The sequence below is a fragment of the Chelonoidis abingdonii genome, chromosome 6 (genome assembly GCF_003597395.2).
Source record: "Chelonoidis abingdonii isolate Lonesome George chromosome 6, CheloAbing_2.0, whole genome shotgun sequence".
NCBI classification, from domain to species: Eukaryota; Metazoa; Chordata; order Testudines; family Testudinidae; genus Chelonoidis; species Chelonoidis abingdonii.
This window is the reverse complement of record NC_133774.1, coordinates 13,536,182-13,557,514: the sequence shown is the minus strand read 5'-3', so window position 1 is coordinate 13,557,514 and position 21,333 is coordinate 13,536,182. Positions and strand designations below refer to the sequence as shown.

At 44.2% G+C, this 21,333-nt stretch overlaps 1 protein-coding gene across 1 annotated transcript in view; it reads right to left on the bottom strand.

Moving 5' to 3' along the window:
• ARK2C (arkadia (RNF111) C-terminal like ring finger ubiquitin ligase 2C) overlaps window positions 1-21,333 on the bottom strand; it is a 115,923-nt gene that overhangs the window by 5,397 nt on the left and 89,193 nt on the right. The window contains exons 3-7 of the mRNA XM_032768968.2: window positions 20,325-20,450; window positions 8,795-8,924; window positions 6,336-6,440; window positions 3,977-4,072; window positions 1,561-1,667 (exon numbers count right to left, since the gene is read on the bottom strand). Of these exons, the coding sequence (XP_032624859.1) occupies window positions 1,561-1,667; window positions 3,977-4,072; window positions 6,336-6,440; window positions 8,795-8,924; window positions 20,325-20,450 (564 nt within the window). The remainder of the gene's footprint in view (window positions 1-1,560; window positions 1,668-3,976; window positions 4,073-6,335; window positions 6,441-8,794; window positions 8,925-20,324; window positions 20,451-21,333) is intronic.

Below are 21,333 nucleotides of genomic sequence, written 5' to 3'. Positions count from 1 at the left end.
TTAAGTGAAATGATGCTAAGCGAATCCAATTTCCCCATAAGAATTAATGTAAATGAGGGGGTTAGGTTCCAGTGAAATTTTTTTCACCAGACAAAAGACTATATATATGTATACACATACTGTGTATATATATGCACACACACACACACACACACACGCAGTATAAGTTTTTAACAAACAATTTAATACTGGTACACAGTGATGATGTTGTGAAGCTTGGTTGAGGTGGTGAAGTCACAGGGTGAGATATTTCCCAGGGAATGCCTTACTGCTAAATGATGAACTAGCATGTGGCTGAGCCTGGTTGTTAATGTAGCCTCACTCTACAAGGCAGCAGGCATGGAGGGAGGGGAGACAGCATGGCAGACAGAGACAGAGAGACATGTCTTGACTTCCCTCCTGCCCCCGTACAACAAGCAGGAGTCTCTGGGAGCAGCTCCAAGGCAGAGGGCGAGCAGCACATGGCAGTGGGGGAGGGACAGCTCAATGGCGGCAATTGCTAGACTGCTGGGCAGCTGCAGCACAGGGAACTTAGAGGAACAGGGAGCTGATAGGGGGGCTGCTGGTCCACCCTGGTTCCAAGCCCCCACCAGCTAGCTGCAATCGGCTGCTCTTCCTGCAAGCAGTGGACAAAGCAGGCAGTTGCCAAATGACGTTAGAAGGGAGCATTGTGCAACTTTAAACGAGCATGTTCCCTAACTGATCAGAAACGTAACAACAAAAAAACATTAACCGGGACGAATTTAAGTGAGGGGTCATTGTATCTTATTGCAGGTTGGTTACTTTAGGGTACAATGGAAGGTCGCAGCCATTCCATGCTGTCTGAAGCATTGTTGTGTTGCCATTCTGGCTCATGGCAGCAGGAACTTTCTGCCAAGAAACCCAAAATTTCCTAAGTGGCTGTGACCCAGCTTCCAATTTTGGGGGCTCATTTAAGGCTCCGAAAACTCTGGTTGCCGTCCTCCTCTAACCTCCCAAACACACATGCACTGAGCAGCTGGATTAAAGAGGAACCTTTAAAACCCCAGATCCGAGCATCCCTGAACTTGAAATCTAGGTCTTCCTGTAGCCATTCCCGTCATAATGGGTTGAGTCCAAAATCCAGATGTAAAGACCCCAAAACTATAGAGACTTGCATACAGAGCGGAGCTGTGAGATTTGCCACTGACTTAGCTATCTAACAAGCTGGCTCTTGCCGCCACGCAAATACTGACTGGCACTAAAATCTGCAGTGCTGTGCGCCTAAAAGCACAGGGGCCCAGAAACAGGTGACCAAAAGCAGAAGTCACTGTTGAGAACTTTGCCCTAGAGCTGCAGCGTAGCTCCCTTTAGCTCCAGTTTATAAAATGGACTTTGAGAGAACCCTAAAGATGTTTAGCTTCCTACAGACACCTGCAAAGGGAGCTCACCAGAACAAGAGCATTGACAGCTGGTCTTAAAAACATACTCACGCAGCGGTGAACGATTTCCAATAAAATCAAATCCAAACCAAGCAGGAAATGAATGGAAGTAAGCGGGGGGAATCTGACAGCCAGAAAATCTCTGTGGGAAAGATCATACCTCACGTCTTCTCCGTCTTCAAGCATAGACAGACAGATTGTGCATTTCTCATCGGTGTCTGACTCCTCCCCCTCCTCCTTCTCAGCTTTTTCTTCCTGTGGTCTTCTCTGTGACAAGGTTAAAGACATAATGTAATTACACAAGGAGAGACTATGACTTGCTATTGTTCTCCAAAGCCTCTGCAGCTGGAGGAATCTGAACAGAAAGCACTTCATTGTCAACTGAAAGGACCCACCAGGTCAGGGAAGCCTGCCCAGACAAAAATCCACAGTGGGATGGATGCCAGTTCCTACTCATGCTCCAACTGTCAAATTGTACCAGGAGAGGAAAGGCAGACAGAATAATGTCAGCATCCCAAAGGAGTCAGGCAGCCACTTTGTCATGACTTCTATGATTAAAGTCACAGTCAATGTCAAAATTAATGTCATGATTCATTCTGGTACTGAAACCTCCACAGTCTCTTGAACATTTCCAGTGAACAATAACAATCCCAGTTCAATTCTCGGGCATTCCAGCACAGTTCCCACAGATATCTTATATCTGTATATCCTGTATATCCCAGGAGGTATCTGCAAACATATACCTGCCAGTTATAGTTGTTTCCTGTAGACTTTAGAAGCATGATCCTTCGTACACAACTCAGCATTCACTGCAGTAACTTCCATAACACTAAAAATACCTTGGTACCCAGGGCCTCCGCCAGCTATTCCAGCGCCTAGGACAGAACAGTCAATGGATCCCCCACCACCACCACACAAGCTGCGTGGACACAGTCTGCCTGACATTTGGCTGGTGCTATGCCTGCGCTGGCTGGGCACGCTCTTCTGGTATGGCCAGGGCTCCCACATGCCCGCCCGATAGGGTTGCCAACTGTCTAACTGTGCAAACCCAAAGACCTTTGCTCCACCCCTGCCCTGCTCCTTCTCCGAGGTCTCACCCCTACTCACTCCATCCCCATTCCCTCTGTCGCTTGCCCTCTCCCACCCTCACTCACTTTCACCAGGCTGGGTCAGGAGATTGGGGTGCGGGGGAAAGTAAAGAGTAGGAGTCTGAGAAGGAGTTTGGGTACAGGAAGGGGTGTGGGCTCTCGGAGGGAGCTTGAATGCGGGAGGGGGTGCAGGGTGCGTGCTCTGGGAGGGCGTTAGGGTGTGTGGTGCAGGCTCTAAGCTGGGGTAGGGGGTTGGGGTGCAGGAAGGGGTCAAGGGGTTGATGCTTACCTCAGGCGGCTCCCGAAAGTGACTGGTACACCCCTCTGGCCGCAGTTCCTAGGTGGGGGGTGCAGGGGGTCTCTGCCCACCGCCTCCTGCAGCACTGCCCCCCACAGCTCCCATTGGCCGCAGTTCCCAGCTAATGGGAGCTGCGGAGTTGGCACTCGGGTTAGCAGCAGCGTGCAGAGACACCCTGCCCCCCCTCCAGGGGCCGTAAGGCCATTCCGGCCACTTCCAGGAGTGGTGCTGTGCAAGGGCAGGCAGGAAGCCTGCCTTAACTCCACTGCACTGCCACCGGCAGCAAGGACCTCCCAGGCCCTTTCAAATTGCCCAGGCCCTGGGGCAATTGCCCTCTTTGCCCCCCGTCAGCAGGCTTGCTGGTACCACAATCACTCTGGAATGGCAACGGTTATTTGTCTTGTGGTAATGTCAACAGGCCCCAGCCCCATTGTGCTTGGCACTGTACAAACAGAAAAAGTATCTTTAATGGAGCTCATAAATGAAAGTAGAATTCGGCGCATGAGCTTTTCCCCCATTGTTTCCACTCACATTTTCCCTTTCCTGCGAGAGAATTATCTAAACCCAGCCCAGCAAGTAAAACAGAGTCAAAGTCTCAGGCCCCACTTTCCTTCCTCCTCCTTTGTAGATCAAAAATAAAGTGACCTCCTGGAGTTTTGGTCACAAAATCTGGAGATGTCACAGTTACCGAAGGGAGAGTGCAGATTCTCTCATCGTTGCGTGAGTCTTCCTGGTGTGGGACTTGGACTCAAAAGGGACATTTGCCTGTGTGTGTGAAATCTGCAGGTGCTATCGCTTGTGTGTATAAATGACAAGAGTTCACACTCACACACACACACACGTGAGCACTGAGATTGAGACTGCTGAGGGGGAGAAGGCTGAGGCACGACCAGCTGAGCTACCCTGGCACTTTAGCCTACGATCCCCACAACACATTATAATCAAACATGAGATGAGCCATAGGGATTCTGGATTTCAAATTCCTCTCATCTGAATTTGAGGCTTTGGTTTGAGCCTCAATCTAACCTGAATTTGGCGCGCACACACATGTCAAATTTCTTCCCATTTCCTATCCATGAGGAATCCTGGGACAAGACATGTTTCTTTAGCAGCTAAACATTCCCTTAGGAAGTGAAAGTCAGACCTGCTGGGAGAGTTGCCTATAGACTCAATCCTGGCAGATTTCTCACCTTTTTGTACTTGTGTGGGAAAGTGAACCTCTCAATGGTGTTCTGCACAGCTCCCCGGTTCACGCTGCCTAATCTGTCTTCCAGCTGCAGCAGCTCCTTAAGCAGAAAATATCCACAAGGCACATGACAATCTCCCAAGACTATCTCTGCAGATTCATTCTGCTTTGTGATGAACACAGAATGTAAGGTTCTTTTCTGACCATTTATTCAGAGAAAATATAATCTCATGTTAATAATATGATGTTTCATTTTCATGAAGTCTTTTATTATAAGAACATAACAACGGCCATACTGGGTCAGACCAGAGGCCCACGTAGCCCAGTATCTTTCGAAAGTGGCCAGTGCCAGATGCCCCAGAAGGAATTAACAGAATGGGGAATCATCAAGTGATCTGTCCCATCACCCATTCCCAGCTTCTGGAAAACAGAGGCTAGGGACAACATCCCTGCCCATCCTGGCTAATAGCCACTGATGGACCTATCCTCCATTAATTTATCTACTGCTTTTTTGAACCCTGTTATAATCTTGGCCTTCACAACCTCCTCTTGCAAAGAGTTCCACAGGTTGACTGTGCATTGTGTGAAAAAATACTTCCTTTTGTTTGTTTAAACCCGATGCCTATTAATTTCATTTGGTGACCCCTAGTTCTTGTGTTACGAGAAGGAGTAAATAACACTTCCTTATTTACTTTCTCCACACCACTCATGATTTTATAAACTTCTAACCGCCCCCCCGAGTCATCTCTTTTCCAAGATGAAAAGTCCCAATTTTATTAATCTCTCCTCATACGGAAGCTGTTCCATCCCCTTTTCTGAAACTTTTCCAATTCCAATATATCTTTTTTGAGATGGGACAGCCACGTCTGCACGCAGTATTCAAGATGTAGGGCATAGCATGGATTTATATAGCAGTAATATGATCTTTTGTATCTCTTTCCTAATAATTCCCAACATTCTGTTAGCTTTTTGACTGCTGCTGCACATTGAGTGGATGTTTTCAGAGAACTATCTACAGTGACTCCAAGGTCTCTTTCTTGAGTGGTAACAGCTAATTTAGGCCCCATCATTTTATATGTATAGTTGGGATTATGTTCTGCAATGTGCGTCAACGTTGAATTTCATCTGCCATTTTATTGCCTAGTCAGCCAATTTGGTGAGATCCCTTTGTGAGAGCTCTTCGCAGTCTGCTTTGGATTTAACTATCTTGAGTAGTTTTGTATCATCTGTAAATTTTGTCATCTCACTGTTTACCCATTTTTCCAGGTCATTTATGAATATGTTGAATAGGACTGGTCCAAGTACAGAGTCCTGGGGGACACCACTATTACCTCTCTCCATTCTGAAAACTGACCATTTATTCCTACCCTTTGTTTCCTATCTTTTAACCAGGCACCAATCCATGAGAGGACCTTATCCCATGACAATTAACAGATATGGGCCCAAGCCACAGAATCCAGACCTGGGTTTCTGACACTTAGAAGTTCAGGGTGTTTGAATCAGCAGTTTTCAGTCAGGCTGTTCTCTACAAATTAGTGATTTATAAAACATTAGTTAATTCTCCATTCGCGCCTGTGAAGTAGGTGGAGTCTTATCTCCAGATAGGAAAAAATGAAATAGAGAAATTAAGTGACATGTTTATGGCCACACATTGAGCCAGAGCCAAAAGTAGGACCCAGGAGTCCTGGTACACAGGACACCTTACTGTAATTGCTAGACTTCATTACCACCCAGATTGATATTAAAATGATATGGTTTAAAATAATCTGGACACAAGTATTTTGCCAGATAAGTGCTACTGTCTCTGCATGTTTCACAGAGAAAGTAAAAACTGGGCCAAAGTTTCAAAACTGCCTGCCTGGATGTACACCTGTAAAATCTGTGCTCCCAACTGTTCTGTGCCCCACACCTGGATTTGGGTGTGAACCACTAAGAATCTGATCCAAAGCCCCCTGGATGGGAATCTTTCCATAGACTTCAATGAGCTTTGAATAAGACCCTAACTACATCATAATAATAATAAACAGATATACACCTATCTTCTAGAACTGGAAGGGAACCTGAAGGGTCATTGAGTCCAGCCCCCTGGCTTCACTAGCAGGACCAGGTACTGATTTTGCCCCAGATTGCCTCAAGCAGCCCCCTCAAGGATTGAACTCACAGTGCTGGGTTTAGTAGACCAATGCTCAACCTACTGAGCTCTCCCTCCCTCATCTAGTTAGTGTTCCTGAACCTAGTTCATATATTCCTGTTTGGAATGGTTGTTCTATAGCAAACAGTTTTAAAAATGTATGACAGGACATATGCAGGTTCCAAGGGAAGCAAAAAGGGTTAAACAATTATGTAAACCAGAAGGTACCTACTTCATAACTTTCTCTTACGGCAGACGTGTGCCTGTTTGGATTCAGTCCCTGAAGAGCAAGTAACTGAAGCTGAGGATAAGGGTAGTTTCTGATTTCATGGACAACCTGGGTGGGAGGGGGAAGACAATTACCTGTATTAGCACATAAAACCCCGACTTCAAATCAAATCTTTTTAAAGTGCAAAACTTCAGAGCAAACTGACAACTAGTTTGAGGTCCAAAATGAAGATTTCTTTTAAAACAAAGAAATCATAGAGTTTTTATTAATTAAATCTACTCTCAGGAAAAATACAATTGTGATTTTTTCTAATTTTGTGTACAGTATTGCCAACCCTAGGCATTCAAAAATCATGAGATCAGCTTAAAAATAATCAGCAATAAATTTTGGGTTCTGTTTACTTGTCCTCTGGTTTTTAGCCATTTACACAGCATTCGAGTCACACTGTCAAGCTTTTCTTTGAAACCAGGAGAACTAGAAACTTACTTTAAAGAAAAAAAATGAAAGCTTGGAGTCTCACATAGTCACATGATTCCAGGAGCTGGGGGCTTTAAGGAAAAAAAACAGACAACTCCCCCCACCAAATATCACAAGACACAATAAAATTGCTACGGTTGGCGACACTGTGGGTCAACATCCAAAACACATCCTGCTAGCAGGAGAGTATCACTAAGCCTATGAAAAAACACACTCCTGAGCGACATAAGTTACACAGCTAGAAGCACTGGTGCGGATGACACTATGTTAGTGGGAGATGCTCTGCTATCAACATAGCTACCGCCATTCATTGAGATGGTTTAATATGCTGATGGGAGAACTCTCTCCCATCGGCATGGGGCAGCCACACGGGAGACCTTACAGAGCACAGCTGCAGCGGTATAGCTGTGCCACTGTGAAGTCTCTAGTGTAGACATGGTCAAAGTGAAACTGATCATCATCATCTGTGTCGAGCGAAGAGCAGGAAGTTAACAAACAGCCTAAAGGTTGTAGGGGATAATAGATTCCCAATCCCCATTAAAATCTCATCTTGAAACAATCACACACAAACCAGATATGGAGACTTCTCTTAAAGAGTCACAAATCAGGAGAGGGGCCCCAAAACAGCATTTGTTTTTAAGAGCATGCTTTTTGGGGGGGAAGATCTGACTGATGATTTTTGAACTCATACAATTAATACCATAAATGGTGAAAAGTGAATACACCTCTACCCTGATATAACGTGACCCGATATAACACGAATTCGGATATAACATGGTAAAACAGCACTCCGGGGGGGCGGGGCTGTGCACTCTGGCAGATCAAAGCAAGTTCAATATAACATGGTTTCACCTATAACGAGGTAAGATTTTTTGGCTCCTGAGGACAGCGTTATATCAAGGTAGAGGTGTAATTCATTTAGTTTTAACATACTGCAGGAGTTTTACTGGTAACACTTCATCAAAAAAATACCTGGGTGATCTTCATGCTGTTGGTCTCCTTTGAAATGTTAATAGGAATAGTCTTCAAATATTTGTATCAAGGATCCTTTTGAGTGGAAGGAGATACAGCGGGAATGATTCTCAGAGATGCAGAGACTTTAAGGTCAGAAGGGACCATCATGATCATCTAGATCAGGAGTCAGCAACCTTTCAGAAGCGGGGTGCCGAATCTTCATTTATTCACCCTAATTTAAGGTTTCACGTGCCAGCAATACATTTTAACATTTTTAGAAGGTCTCTTTCTATAAGTCTATATAATATATAACTAAACTATTGTTGTATGTAAAGCAAATAAGGCTTTTACAATGTTTAAGAAGCTTCATTTAAAATTAAATTAAAATGCAGAGCCCCCCGGACTGATGACCAGGACCTGGGCAGTCTGAGTGCCACTAAAAATCAGCTTGCGTGCCGCCTTCGGCACCCGTGCCATAGGCTGCCTACCCCTGGTCTAGATTCTAGTCTGACCTCTTAAAGTCCCTTTACACAACTCTGCACTACAAAGGGATTAAATTACATTTAAATACACTTCAAGGCTGCTTTACATTGCCAGAATGGTGTAAATAGTGCTTAGTCTAAATAAGCATCAGGACCAATTACTCAAATTCTGCTCTCAGCTAAACCAGTATGAATCTGGAGTAACTCCATTGACTCCATTGATTTACAGTGGGTTATCTGGGAGTGGAATTTACTGTAATATCTACAGTGGTACAGTTTTCCATATCTTTTCCATTCTGTCTAGATTTTGTGGGCCAGCTAGTGTAAAATCGATGTAGCTCCACTGAAAATAATAGAACTAATCTGATTTACTTTTCCTGCCCAATGAGTACAATGATGCACCCTTATCCTCTCAGGCAGACTCCCTCCCACAGCCAAAGATAAGTGGGACTCTTAGAAGACAGGTGATGGAAAGATAACAGCCTTTATTTTGACTGCCTTCTGGCAGACAATGCATAAAACATTTCCAGGCAGAAGTGTTTCACTTACCATCTGCGTTGAAGATGTGTTTCTGGGGAAATGGTGCATTCTAGACGTAGCTAAATAATGTTGATAGTGCTGAGGAACTGGCCTGACCTGGAACTGGGCGTGCGTCAGTCCAGCATCAACACTAAGATCCCTGTAAGAATGAGACCAAAAATACATATATAAAGAAAAAATAAATCCAATCTTTCTTTTACAGGCCTCACTTTATTTCTAAGCCCCTATACGCTGCCAGTTACAATTCATAGTATGCTCTCACATACTGTTCATTGGGTCCCATTCTCAGCTACAACGGTGCAAATCCAGAGCGATGCCACTGACATCTGTAGTTACTCCAGATTTACAGCATGAACTAGGTCTGATTCTCCATGGTCTTGCTCTTTGTGCAAGTCACTTACACCTTGACAAGGTGTGTGTAAAGTGGTGGTAAGAGTCGTGATTTGCATATGTGCAAAGCAGTAGAGAAATAGGTCCACTGGCTTCATAAGTGGATGAATAACAATTTAGTAGCCTTATTAGTCCTCCAGGATATGACAGGTAAGGCAATGTGAATCAACTGGTTCAGAACAGGCCAGATTTTGTTTTCGCTCACACCAGTGTAAATCTGGAGTAATTCTACTGGCTATAGAATCTGCCCATTCCACTTTATTTTTTTAATAATACTAATCATATTTCGCTTATATACTTTACAAACATAGGAGATGCCTCATCCGCCTCTGAAATGCAATCACTTCCAATGTGAAACAAAGCATCCATTTAACAGAGTACAGCAACAGTGGCACAGCGAGAGAAGAACTGAAACTACAAGGAGAATTTTAGGTAGGCAGAATAATACCAATCACCCAAACTGGAATTAAGCCACAACACCGCTAGGACTTGGTCAAATATGACTGTGGGAATAAGCGCTGGAATTCACATAATATTCAAAAACTGGCCCAGCCCATAGAATAGAACCCCCTAACAGATCACAGGGGAAATGGTCCAATGCTGACTCAGAGTCCCACCTACAATGCTTTCTGCAGCATTTGTGTAGTCATTGGAGATTTATCATCCCAGGGATAAGCTCATCTGTGATTGCTTGGCATATGAGAGTACAGTAGTTCGCAGCACAAAGTGAGATGGTACATACCTTACCCTAATCAGTCAGGTGCCCAAAGCCTCTGAACTGCAAAATTATTATTAAAAGAAAACAAAGAGAAGGAAGCAATATATAGGAGAGGGAAAGAAATACATCTGAGGGGAATGGGGCAGAAAGTGGGCTGGGGTCATAAGGATAGAAGTTTATCAAACTTAAAGCCAGAAAAGACCATTAGACTATCTAGTCTGTTCATAGATTAGATGATCATCTAGTCAGACCTCCTGTGTGACACAGGACAAAAAATTTAACGCAGCTACTCCTGTGTTGAGCCTAACCACTTGTGTTTGGCTAAAGCATCTCCTCCAGAAAGGCCTCTAATCTTGATCTGGAGACATCTAGAGATGGAGAATCCACCACTGTTGTAATCTCAGAAAAAAAGATACAGTTTGTCTCAATGCATTTCTCATGCTTTCCCTAGACAGAAATTTACGATCTCCATAAGCCCTCCAGCTGGGATCCCTGCTGTGCACGCACACATAGACACAAACCTGTGAGTTAAACCGTGCTGGCAAACCCCACCCTCTTGATTCCTGGAGTCCAAGGACAGAGAGCTAGCATGTTATCTCCATCAGGAATTCAATTAACAGATCTCTTGGCTCACCAGCAAGAGAAATCTTGTAGCAAACAGTGCTTTGAATGTTGGTCATTTTATCAGAATTACAAAAGCAGGCACTCTAATAACCACTGTATTAGCACTTGCCAAAGCGAAGCTAACGAGAACGGAGGGATTGCCTTTTCATTCCATCCTCAAACTTCCTTTTCCTTAAGTGGAGGAAGAGAGCAGCCGGCACTGAGGCTCGTTATGAGCTATCAAAACATTTCTTCAAGTGACTGTGGAAGCTGCTTTCCCTCAGCAGCGGATGACAGACAGGAAGACACAGTCACTGTAGAAGTCTTTGGCAGCACTGCTGCTTGAAACATCCTGAGGGGAGGAGAGAACGCCAACGCCCATTCCTCTGGCCTATTCCTGCCCTTTGCTTGGCTGTACCATGCCTCCTGTCATGCGGGATCTCAAATGGAGCAGGGCTGCCAAGCCTCAGACCCAAAGAAGGCCCACAGAAGGATGCAAGGTGTTCCAGGAGGAAGACTGACATATGAGGAGAGATTTAAAAGCTGCCCAGTTATACTTAGTGTGGAAAAGATAAGATTAAGAATTCAGAGAGAGAGAGAGAGAGAGAGAGAGAGAGGGAGAAGCAGTGTGATCCAGTTTATTCGTGGCTCTGCTGCTAGTTATTATGATAGACATACAGGTCTGTCACATCTTATGCGCATTTAACATGCGTGATTTCAGCTTTACGCGGTTGGCAAAAAAAAAAAAAAAAAAAAAAAGAGAAAAATAACAATTTAAATACTGTTTCTGTAGTGTGAGTGATTCTGCCCGCCATTCAACTCAATGTAATTTTGACTATACGTGGTTTTCGCTTTACGCACTAACTGTGGAATGGAACCCCCGCGTAAGATGAGACAGACCTGTAGATAATAGTGGCATAGGTATGTATGATGCTATATAGAGAGAGTAACGACTCTTTGCTTTCAAGGACCTTATAATCTAGGGGCTCATTCCTACAATGGTATCTTCCCCAGAAGACCCCTGCATCGATGCCTAGCTTTACTGTAGCCATTGGAACTTGGAGCTGGTGCAGGAGGCTGTTTACATGGATGTCTTTGCAGGATCAGATCTAAGAACAGACCATTAAGCCTTTCCTGTCTGTGCATCTTGGGTTTTCCTGCCTTCCTGTGGCTGTGGGCCCAACTGGCTAGGGGGCCTAGAAGTGTCAATGAGAACATCCGCTTTCATTTGTTTTAAAAACTAAGATCAATATTTTCAAATTTGGATGGCCAAAGTTAGGCACCCAAATCCAGACTTTGGCATTTACCTAAAAGTGGCCAGCTTTTCAAAGATGCTGAGCACGCACAGCTCCATTTAAGGTGAGAGAAAGTTGGGATATTTATGCCTCTGCAAACCAAATCACTATTATACAGGTGTCTAAATGTGCATTTTAGGTGCCTACCATCAGCCACAGATTTCTAATTCTTTTTCTTGAATAGAGTGCTTTGAAATGCACACCACTGGGTACTGATTGCTAGGGCTGAGAGGGCCAAGCAGCAGGGCTTTGCTCCTTTAGCAGGAAGCTGAGAAAGTCAGCGGAGGCTCCATCTACACTATGAGCTCGCGGTGTGATTTCCTCGTTCGTGTACACGCCCTTGTACTAGTGCTCATCGAGTTAGTGTGAATATAAATCGCAAGATAGCCACAGTAGCAGCAGCAGCAGAGGGGTCACACAGCTGAGCCACACAGAGTACATACCCACTGCTTTCACGTAGGTTTGTACTCGGCACAGCTCAGCCAAGCCTCCGTTACCAGTGCTACCATGGCTACCCTGCTATTTATACTCACAGTAACTCAAGGAGTGCTAGCCCAAGTCTGCAGACACCAGCAGGAAAATCACACCCCTTGCTTGTAGCACAGAGCCTGAGCTCAGCATGTGTGATGCATGGCCAGACAGGGTTAAACACGATGCAGGATGAATGACTCAAATTCAACCCTTAATGACATATGGGGAGATAATGTTGGTGTTTTTGTGTATTTACATAGATATGGGTACAGGTTTCAGAGTGGTAGACGTGTTCGTCTGTATCAGCAAAAACAATGAGGAGTCCTTGTGGAACCTTAGAGACTAACAAACGTATTTGGGCATAAGCTGTTGTGGGCTAGAACCGACTTCATCAGATGCATGAGGTGAAAAATACAGGAGCAGGTATAAATACATGAAATCTTATGCCCAAATAAATTTGTTAGTCTCTAAGGTGCCACAAGGACTCCTCCTTATATACGGGTAGTGGTTAACAATGTAATCAAAAGTCCCTGCGTATGCTGTATTCTGTTAATTCAGAGCTAAAAGAACATCCTAGCATTTAAATGAACTGTAAACGTGGGATCTCTCTGTATTCATCTCTCTTTGAAGTGTATAGCAAATCACCTGTGAATGGTGAAAAAACAGGCAATTGCTTTATGTTAATCTGTGTGAATAATTAACAACAAGGCTTAAAAAATGAGGGCCTATTGTTCCCCAAGGGACTCTAACGTGTCAAAGAAGACCTGAACTGTATAAAAGATGCTTGGGTCCCAATCTTTTTTATCTCAGGTCTGCTTGATGCTCAATGCAGGGGAAGTTTAAGCCACAAGATTGAGATCCCACTGCTAACTGGACCGCCCTGAATATGATATTGGACATTGGACTATAATCTGTGGACTAAAATCTAAAAGAACTCTTTGCAACTATACAGTTTACCATCGCTGCTATGAATCTGAACCACAAGTATTGAGCTCGTCTGTATTTATATTGATCTTTTAACCATACTCTCTCCCTCCTTCTGTTTTAATACATTTTAGTTTAGTTATTAAGAATCGGCTGTAAGCATGTGTTTGGGTAAGATCTGGAATATTCAATGTGTCTGATCCTTTGGATTGGAATTGGCAGAATTTTGTATATGATGAAATAAGATTTTCATTAATCTTCATCATATCTGACTTGGGTAACTAGGTGGAGGCCTGAGGCTGGGTTACTTTAAAGGAACTATGTTTTGGACTTCTGAATAACCAGTAAGATATAACAGAAGCTGTTTAGTGCTGGCTTGGTAAATCTAAGTATTGGAATATCCACCAGCTTTGGGGATTGTCTGCCCCATTCTCTGCAGCTCACCCTGGTTGAGTGACCTCAGCTGGCTCCCCCCACGACCCGAGTCATAGCATGTATCCCAAAGAATCATCTCACTAACCTTCCCTGAGCCCTTAGACCACAGAGTGCATGGTGTTGTGATCATGCTGGAGAGGACTGAGTTACATGGAGAACAGTAAAGAAATTGTTTCATGATAGGCCCACCCCAAGAGTGTTAAATCCCTTTCCCCCCACTACACCAATTACAATGTAAATTACTCTAGTGCCTAGAGGCCCCAAATGAGATCATGGCCCCACTCTGCTAGGAGCTGCACAAACACACACTGAGAAACAATTCCTGCCCCAAAGATCTCACAGTCAAAATAGATAAAACATGGCAAAAGAAACAGAGGCCCACCAAGGTGAAGTTAATTGTTTAAGGTTATACAGCATGCGACTGGAAAAGCCAGATAGATGGGTATCCTATTCATAGGACAAGGCATCCTAAGTGCATGTCACATGTCTGCACAATTACACAATGTACACACGCAACTGCAGCATTATAATTGCATCACCAAATTAACCACATAATTGTACACCTAACTTAAAAAAAAAAAAAAAAAAAAAAATAATCACACCCACTACATGATGTTGCTTCAGAGGCCAGAGGATCCCAACTAACAGACCATATTGGATCTTTTCTGAGCATTTTGAAATGAATAAATATGACAAGCCAGCTGGGGAAAGCAAAAACAACAGCCATCAACATAGCACAAGCCAGCACCAGCACAGCATTCTGATGCATGGACATCATAGATTCACATCTTGTTGCAATGCCTGTAGGACTCATCTCACTTGGAAATAATAACTGAAGGATTAGAGCTAGGATAACAGGTTAGAGCAGACTCACAAACTGCATATTCAGAAGACAATTTGTTGGACAAAGGGAGTGTTTTATGTTTTAATAAAGGTGTGACTGTTGGAGATACCTGATCACTTTCAGCAATTCTACCCATCCTCTTTTCATGTAAAAATACACTCCCGTTGCCCGTTACAGGAATGTTTTTACATCTGTCACTGGATAGACTAGTTCGTACAAGCACCCTGAGGGGAGATGAGTCACCCAAAGGTATATATACACATATACTATATGATTTCCTGACAGCAACTCCATCAGTTTTATAAGATTATTGAATAATCAAGGCAAAAAAAGTGGTGCTTTATAATGAGCATAATTAACACCACACGCACACACAGCACTATTCCATCTAGAGAGAACCTAAAGCACTTGTCAGCACATAGAAACTGGGCCAAATTCTGCTCTCGTTGGTTTCAATAATGGGAATGCTCGAGAAAAAGAGACAGAAGAATCAGGCATATTTATACTGAACTTCAAAGGTTCCAAAGTCACAAATTAGGAAATGCCAGAGTTCAGATTGTCTATGCAACCTTAATTCGTCCCCCTTGTGCATATGCATTATGTTCCAGTCTTTAATTACATGACCACATGCTATTTTTTCTACAGCAGCCCCACTACATTTAGTGTGCAGACTGGATTGTGCTCATTTATTGAGCAGCTATTCAATAATGTGTTTTTCCCTCATCGCTCAATGTAGACACACGCCTTTTTCACTGCACACTATTCAGACCATGTCCTGACAATGGAATGATTAATTTCCCAGTGGGCTTTTCTGTCATTCTCATCTCTACAGTAGCCAAGCACTTCACAAGTATTAATTTATTTCTTTATTTTCAGAACACCCTCAGGAGATGAGGGATGCTATTATCCCCATTTTACAGATGGGAAACTGAGGGACAGAGATTAAAGTGAAAATTATCTACTAGTTTTGTAAAAGCAGCAGAGAATCCTGTGGCACCTTATAGACTAACAGACGTTTTGGAGCATAAGCTTTCGTGGGTGAATACCCACTTCGTCGGATGCATGTAGTGGAAATTTCCAGGGGCAGGTATATATAATCGTGGAAAAACAACGCTGCTTGCCTCATAACCTAAGTCGTGCAGAACGCAATGCCATCCACAGCCTCAGAAACCACCCTGACATTATCATCAAAAAGGCTGATAAAGGAGGTGCTGTTGTCATCTTGAACAAGTCTGACTACCAAAAAGAGGTGCTTAGACAACTCTCCAATACCAAATTCTACAGGCCACTTCCCTCAGATCCCACTGAGGAATACACTAAGAAACTGCTCCATCTACTCAGGACACTCCCTACACTAACACCGGAACAAATCAACATACCCTCTGAGCCCCGACCAGGTTATTCAATCTACTACCCAAGATCCACACACCGGAAATCCTGGACGCCCCATCATCTCGGGCATTGGCACCTCTCATTGAAGGACTGTCTGGATATGTGGACTTCTACTCAGACCCTAATGCACCAGCACTCCCAGCTATCTCCGTGACACCACTGATTTCCTGAGGAAACTACAATGCATTTGGTCACCTCCCAGAAAATACCATCCTAATCACCATGGATGTAGAGGCTCTCTACACAAACATCCCCCACAACAGATGGAATACAAGCTGTCAGGAACAGTATCCCTGATGATGCCACAGCACAACTGGCTGCTGAGCTCTGTGCCTTTATCCTCACACACAACTATTTCAAATTTGATGACAATATATACCTCCAGATCAGCGGCACTGCTATGGGCACTCGCATGGCCCCACAAATAGTCCAATATTTTTATGGCTGACCTGGAACAACGCTTCCTCAGCTTTCATCCACTCATACCCCTTCTCTGCCTACGCTACATTGATGACATCTCATCATCTGGACCCATGGGAAGGAGATTCTGGAAAAATTCCACCACGATTTCAACAGCTTCCACCCCACCATCAACCTCAGCCTGGACAATCTACACGGGAGTCCACTTTCTAGACACACGGTGCAAATAGTGATGGTCACATTAATACCACCCTATATCGAAAACCTACTGACCACTATGCCTACCTCATGCCTCCAGCTTCCAACCGGGCACATCACAGACGATCTATTGTCTACAGCCAAGCACTGAGGTACAACCGCATCTGCTCTAACCCCTCGACAGAGACCAACACCTACAAAATCTTCACCAAGCATTCTCAAAACTACAATACCCGCACGAGGAAATAGGAAACAGATCAACAAAGCCAGACGTGTACCCAGAAGCCTCCTACTGCAAGAACAACCGACGAAAGAAACCAACAGGACTCACTAGCCATCACATACAGCCCCAGCTAAAACCCTCCAATGCATCATCAGGGATCTACAACCCATCCTGGGCAATGATCCCACGCTTTCACAGGCCCTGGTGGCAGGTCCAATCCTCGCCCACAGACAACTTGCCAACCTGAAATGTATTTCACCAGCAACTGCACACCGCACCATAGTAGCTCTAGCCAATCCATGCAACAAACCTCGATGCCAACTCTGCCCACAATCTACAACCAGTGACACCATAACAGGACTAACCAGATCAGCCATACCATCACTGGTTCATTCACCTGCATGTCCACCAATGAATATACGCCATCATATGCCAGCAATGCCCCTCTGCTATGTACATCGCCAAATTGGACAGTCTCTACGGAAAAGGATAAATGGACACAAATCAAGATATAGGAAAGGCAATACAAAAACTGTAGGAGAGCACTCACTCTCTGGCCACACTATAGCAGACCTTAGGGTGGCCATCCTGCAGCAAAAAACTTCAGGACCAGACTTCAAGAGAGAACTGCTGAGCTTCATTTCATTTGCAATTTGACACCATCACCTCAGGATTGAACAAAGACTATGAATGGCTTGCCAACTACAGAACCAGTTTCTCCTCTCTTGGTTTTCACACCTCTACTGCTAGAACAGGGCCTCATCCTCTCTGATTGAACTAACCTCTTATCTCTAGCTTGTCTGCATCTATATACCTGCCCCTGGAAATTTCCACTACATGTATCTGACGAAGTGGGTATTCCCCACAAAGCTCATGCTCCAAAACGTCTGTTAATCTATAAGGTGACACAGGATCTCTGCTGCTTTTACAGATCCAGACTAATACAGCTACCCCCTGATACTTGACTACTAGTTTTGGGTGCCCAATTTGAGACATCGAGAACCTGATGTTTCAGAGTACTTACCGTTACACAGCTCTGTATCTGTTCCAAGCACAGCTCCCCTTGACTTTAGTTTTAGCTGTGAGTATTCAGCACTTCCACAAATCAGACCTCAGCTCTCAAATTAGGAACCCAGAAAAATGAGGAACACACAATTCCTGTGAGAAGTTTGGTTTAAATGAATCCTCCCACTACACAATAACATGGTGACAGAGGCTATCATAAGCCTTTCTCCCAAATCTGGACCTTAGCATGAATCTCCAAGCTTAATTACCAGCTTGGATCTTATCTTGCTGCAACCAGACAGGAATTACAGCGCCTGCCTCGCTCTGGTCCCCCAGACTTTCCCTGGAGGGACCCCAAGACCCAGAAGCTCTGAGTCTTACCAGCAAGGGAAATACTCCACTTCCCTTCCCCCTCCCTCCCACCAGACTTTCCTCTCTGGGCTACCCTGAGAGTATTGATGCAATCTCTTTACATCACAATACCGAGAAGCATATCTCCTCTATTCCACAAAGAGACAAACCCCAAATACTGGAAACAGAAATGATTCTATCTCTCTTTCCCCTTCCACCAATTCCTGGTGCTGCAGAGCTTATCCTCCGTAGATCTAACACAAAGAGAATTCCCTCCCCTTGTTCCTAAGCCTACCCAGAGAGAAAACTCAAACAAGTCTTAAAAAGAAAACTTTATATAAAAAAAAGAAAGAAAAAGACATCAAAAATTTCTCTGTATCAAGATGACAATAATACAGGATCAATTGCTTAAAAGAAAAAAATGAATAAACCACCTTATTCAAAAGAGATACAATTTAAACATTCCAGCAAGTTACACACATGTAAATACACCCAAAACAATATAAAAGCCTATATTGTTTTTCTACCTGTACTTACAAGTTAGAAACAGAAGATTAGAAGATAGAAAGAAGTTTCTCATAGCTGAGAGACAGACAAAAGACACAGAGCCAAGACAAAGAAAGACCCACAAATTCCCTCCCTTAAGCTTTTAAAAAATCCGGTTTCCTGATTGGTCCTCTTGTCAGGTGTTTGGTCCCCTTTGTTAACCCTTTACAGGTAAAAAAAACATTAACCTTTAGCTATCTATTTATGACAGAGGCAAGGATAGAATCCAGCTCTCCTGGGCAGCATTCAACTGCCTTAACCAAGAGATCCTCCTTCCTCTTCCTGCAGTCCCTGCCTCATCCACTACACACCTTCCAAGGCCGTCACAGAAAGAATGCACCTGATCTTGTCTGATTTCAGAAGCTAAAATAACCCTGGGCCTGGCTAGTACTTGGATGAGAGACCACCTGGGTATCCCAGGTGGTATAGGCAGCTTTTCTTCTATTTCTGGTTGCTTATCTAATCACACGTCTGGGCAGAGTTCCTCTGGGGAGCATCCACTGACTCCTTGGATGCCTTTGAGGAGCAGTGGGTACTGTCTGGGGCTCTCTGCTCTCTGGATGCTGGAGTTTTGTCCTATGACCTGCACGCCCACTCCTGTTTTTTTCATTTGCTCTTCCCTGCATTTACTTGTGGCCTGGGACCACTGGCCCCTCCCGCTCAGGTGGGGGGTGGCCTTTAGTTATGGGCAAGCAATCTCCCATGCGCACAATAGATATACACCTTCCAACTACTGCAACCAAAGTAACAGGGGTTCTACAGACAACAGCCTCCTTCTCTACACAGCCCTGATTTATCTCCAGAGCATCACCCTCCTGTGCACTGAATGAGGCAGGAGTCCTGCTGAATAAATAGTATGTAATCATATAACTAAAGACTGTCTCATAATGCTTATGTGCAAGGGGATACAATTAAGATGTGCAATCTTAATTCTGGCATTTCCCAATTTTTGGGTGCCTGACTTTGCAACTTTCATAATGTGCCACTGACATAGTTTTGTGTGTAATTTCCTTGGTTCTTAAAAAAAGGAAACAAACAAAAACAACAGACTTTCCATTCTGTGCATTATATTGACACCCACACTCATTGAATTGCAGTCACTTCTACAATGGAACATGGTAGCTATTTAACAGCACATGGCAATCCTAAACTACCATTTAGGAGCAGAAGTGAAGAATTTCTGGGCTAGATTCTCTAGCTCAATGTGCCTTAGCTGTGCTGGCTTCTATCCTTCCCTCTCCATAGGCCCTCCAGTGCAGACCACGAAGAGAGGAATCCCAGAGGCCAGGGCCCAGTGCAGAAGGAAACTAGAGACAACTAGGACCTTCGAGAGCAGCCTCCAGTCTGCTCTAGTTTGACTAGAGGCTAAGGCAGAGAATCAGGGTGTTGCAACTGGCTCCATGACAGTCTGCTACACCCAGCATATATACTGTATGAAGCAGAAAATCTGACCCACTAGATGTAACTAAAACTGCAGGAGGCACATAGATAGGGAAATGTAATTACTGGAGCTGGGGCCTGGTTGGGCCTCTGGTGTTAACAAGTGCAAAGTTTTATCGTATTGTGAAAAGTGCCATGGGAACTTTATTATTAATTTATTATAGTGAGTCAAAGTATAAACATTTTCCCATAATACCCAGGGGCCATAATCTTTAATGACCACGGTTGCTTATGGCTTTGGTATTATGCCTCATCCAAAACACCAGGGGAAATGAAAGACTTACCAGTCTGTGCCTTCAGCTAGATACCTGGGCTGGGGCCCCATGGGTTGAGGAGTTTGCAGTTGGTGGCCGAAGTCAAAGCCTGGGTGTAACCGATGAGGTTGAACAGACATGCGCTCCTGAGTCCGCCTGCAGGGGTGAGGAGAAGGGCAAGTGTGTTTAGAGATGAGAAGGACATGGCCAAATGCTGTCAGAGGGGTAAGATATGGGCAGATTGCTAGGTAAAACATTGTGCACCTAGAGCTCCCTCACCAAACACATCTTCCTTCCTTCAAAACAGAGGCAGGAAAGTTATTGCTCTTCTGTGGAATTTTATTTTTATATCACGCCCAAAGCACATAATAGTAAATAAGGCAAGAAAACAGCAGCAATAGAAATGGTCACACTTTTAAGGGGTGACAGACAAGACACGCCAGGGATGAGAGAGAGGGGAGGCAGAGGCACAGCGGAGATGGGACTTGCCCAAGATAACATGGAAGGTCAGTGGCAGAGCCAAGAGTGGAATCCAGGTCACCTCAGTGCCTTTCTAGAACTTTATCCAAACTTACTCCGTTGACAAGCAAAAACAAAAGTATGTTATTTTTGAGCACCAGCACCACAAACAGCCTCAAAGTTGTAAGTCAGAAGATATACTTACTGGCTATGGGTAAGTCAATTGTAATACAGAATCTGCAAATCTAATTCAGCACCTCATTATACCCTCTGTCTCCATCCTTGTCTCCACATTCATCTTACTAACCTGCTGTTATGAATGGGGTTCCACAGGAGTCTCCACAGATGGTAACTAGGAGAAGAATTTGGCCCTGCCCCTGGAATTAGGGCCACGTCTACACTACGGGATAATATCGAATTAGCTAAAATTGGTTTTATAAAACTGATATTATAAATTCGATTTCATGCGGCCACACTGGGCACAGTAATTCGGCGTTGTGCGTCCATGGTCCGAGGCTAACGTCGATTTCTGAAGCGTTGCATTGTGGGTAGCTCTTCCGTAGCTATCCCATAGTTCCCG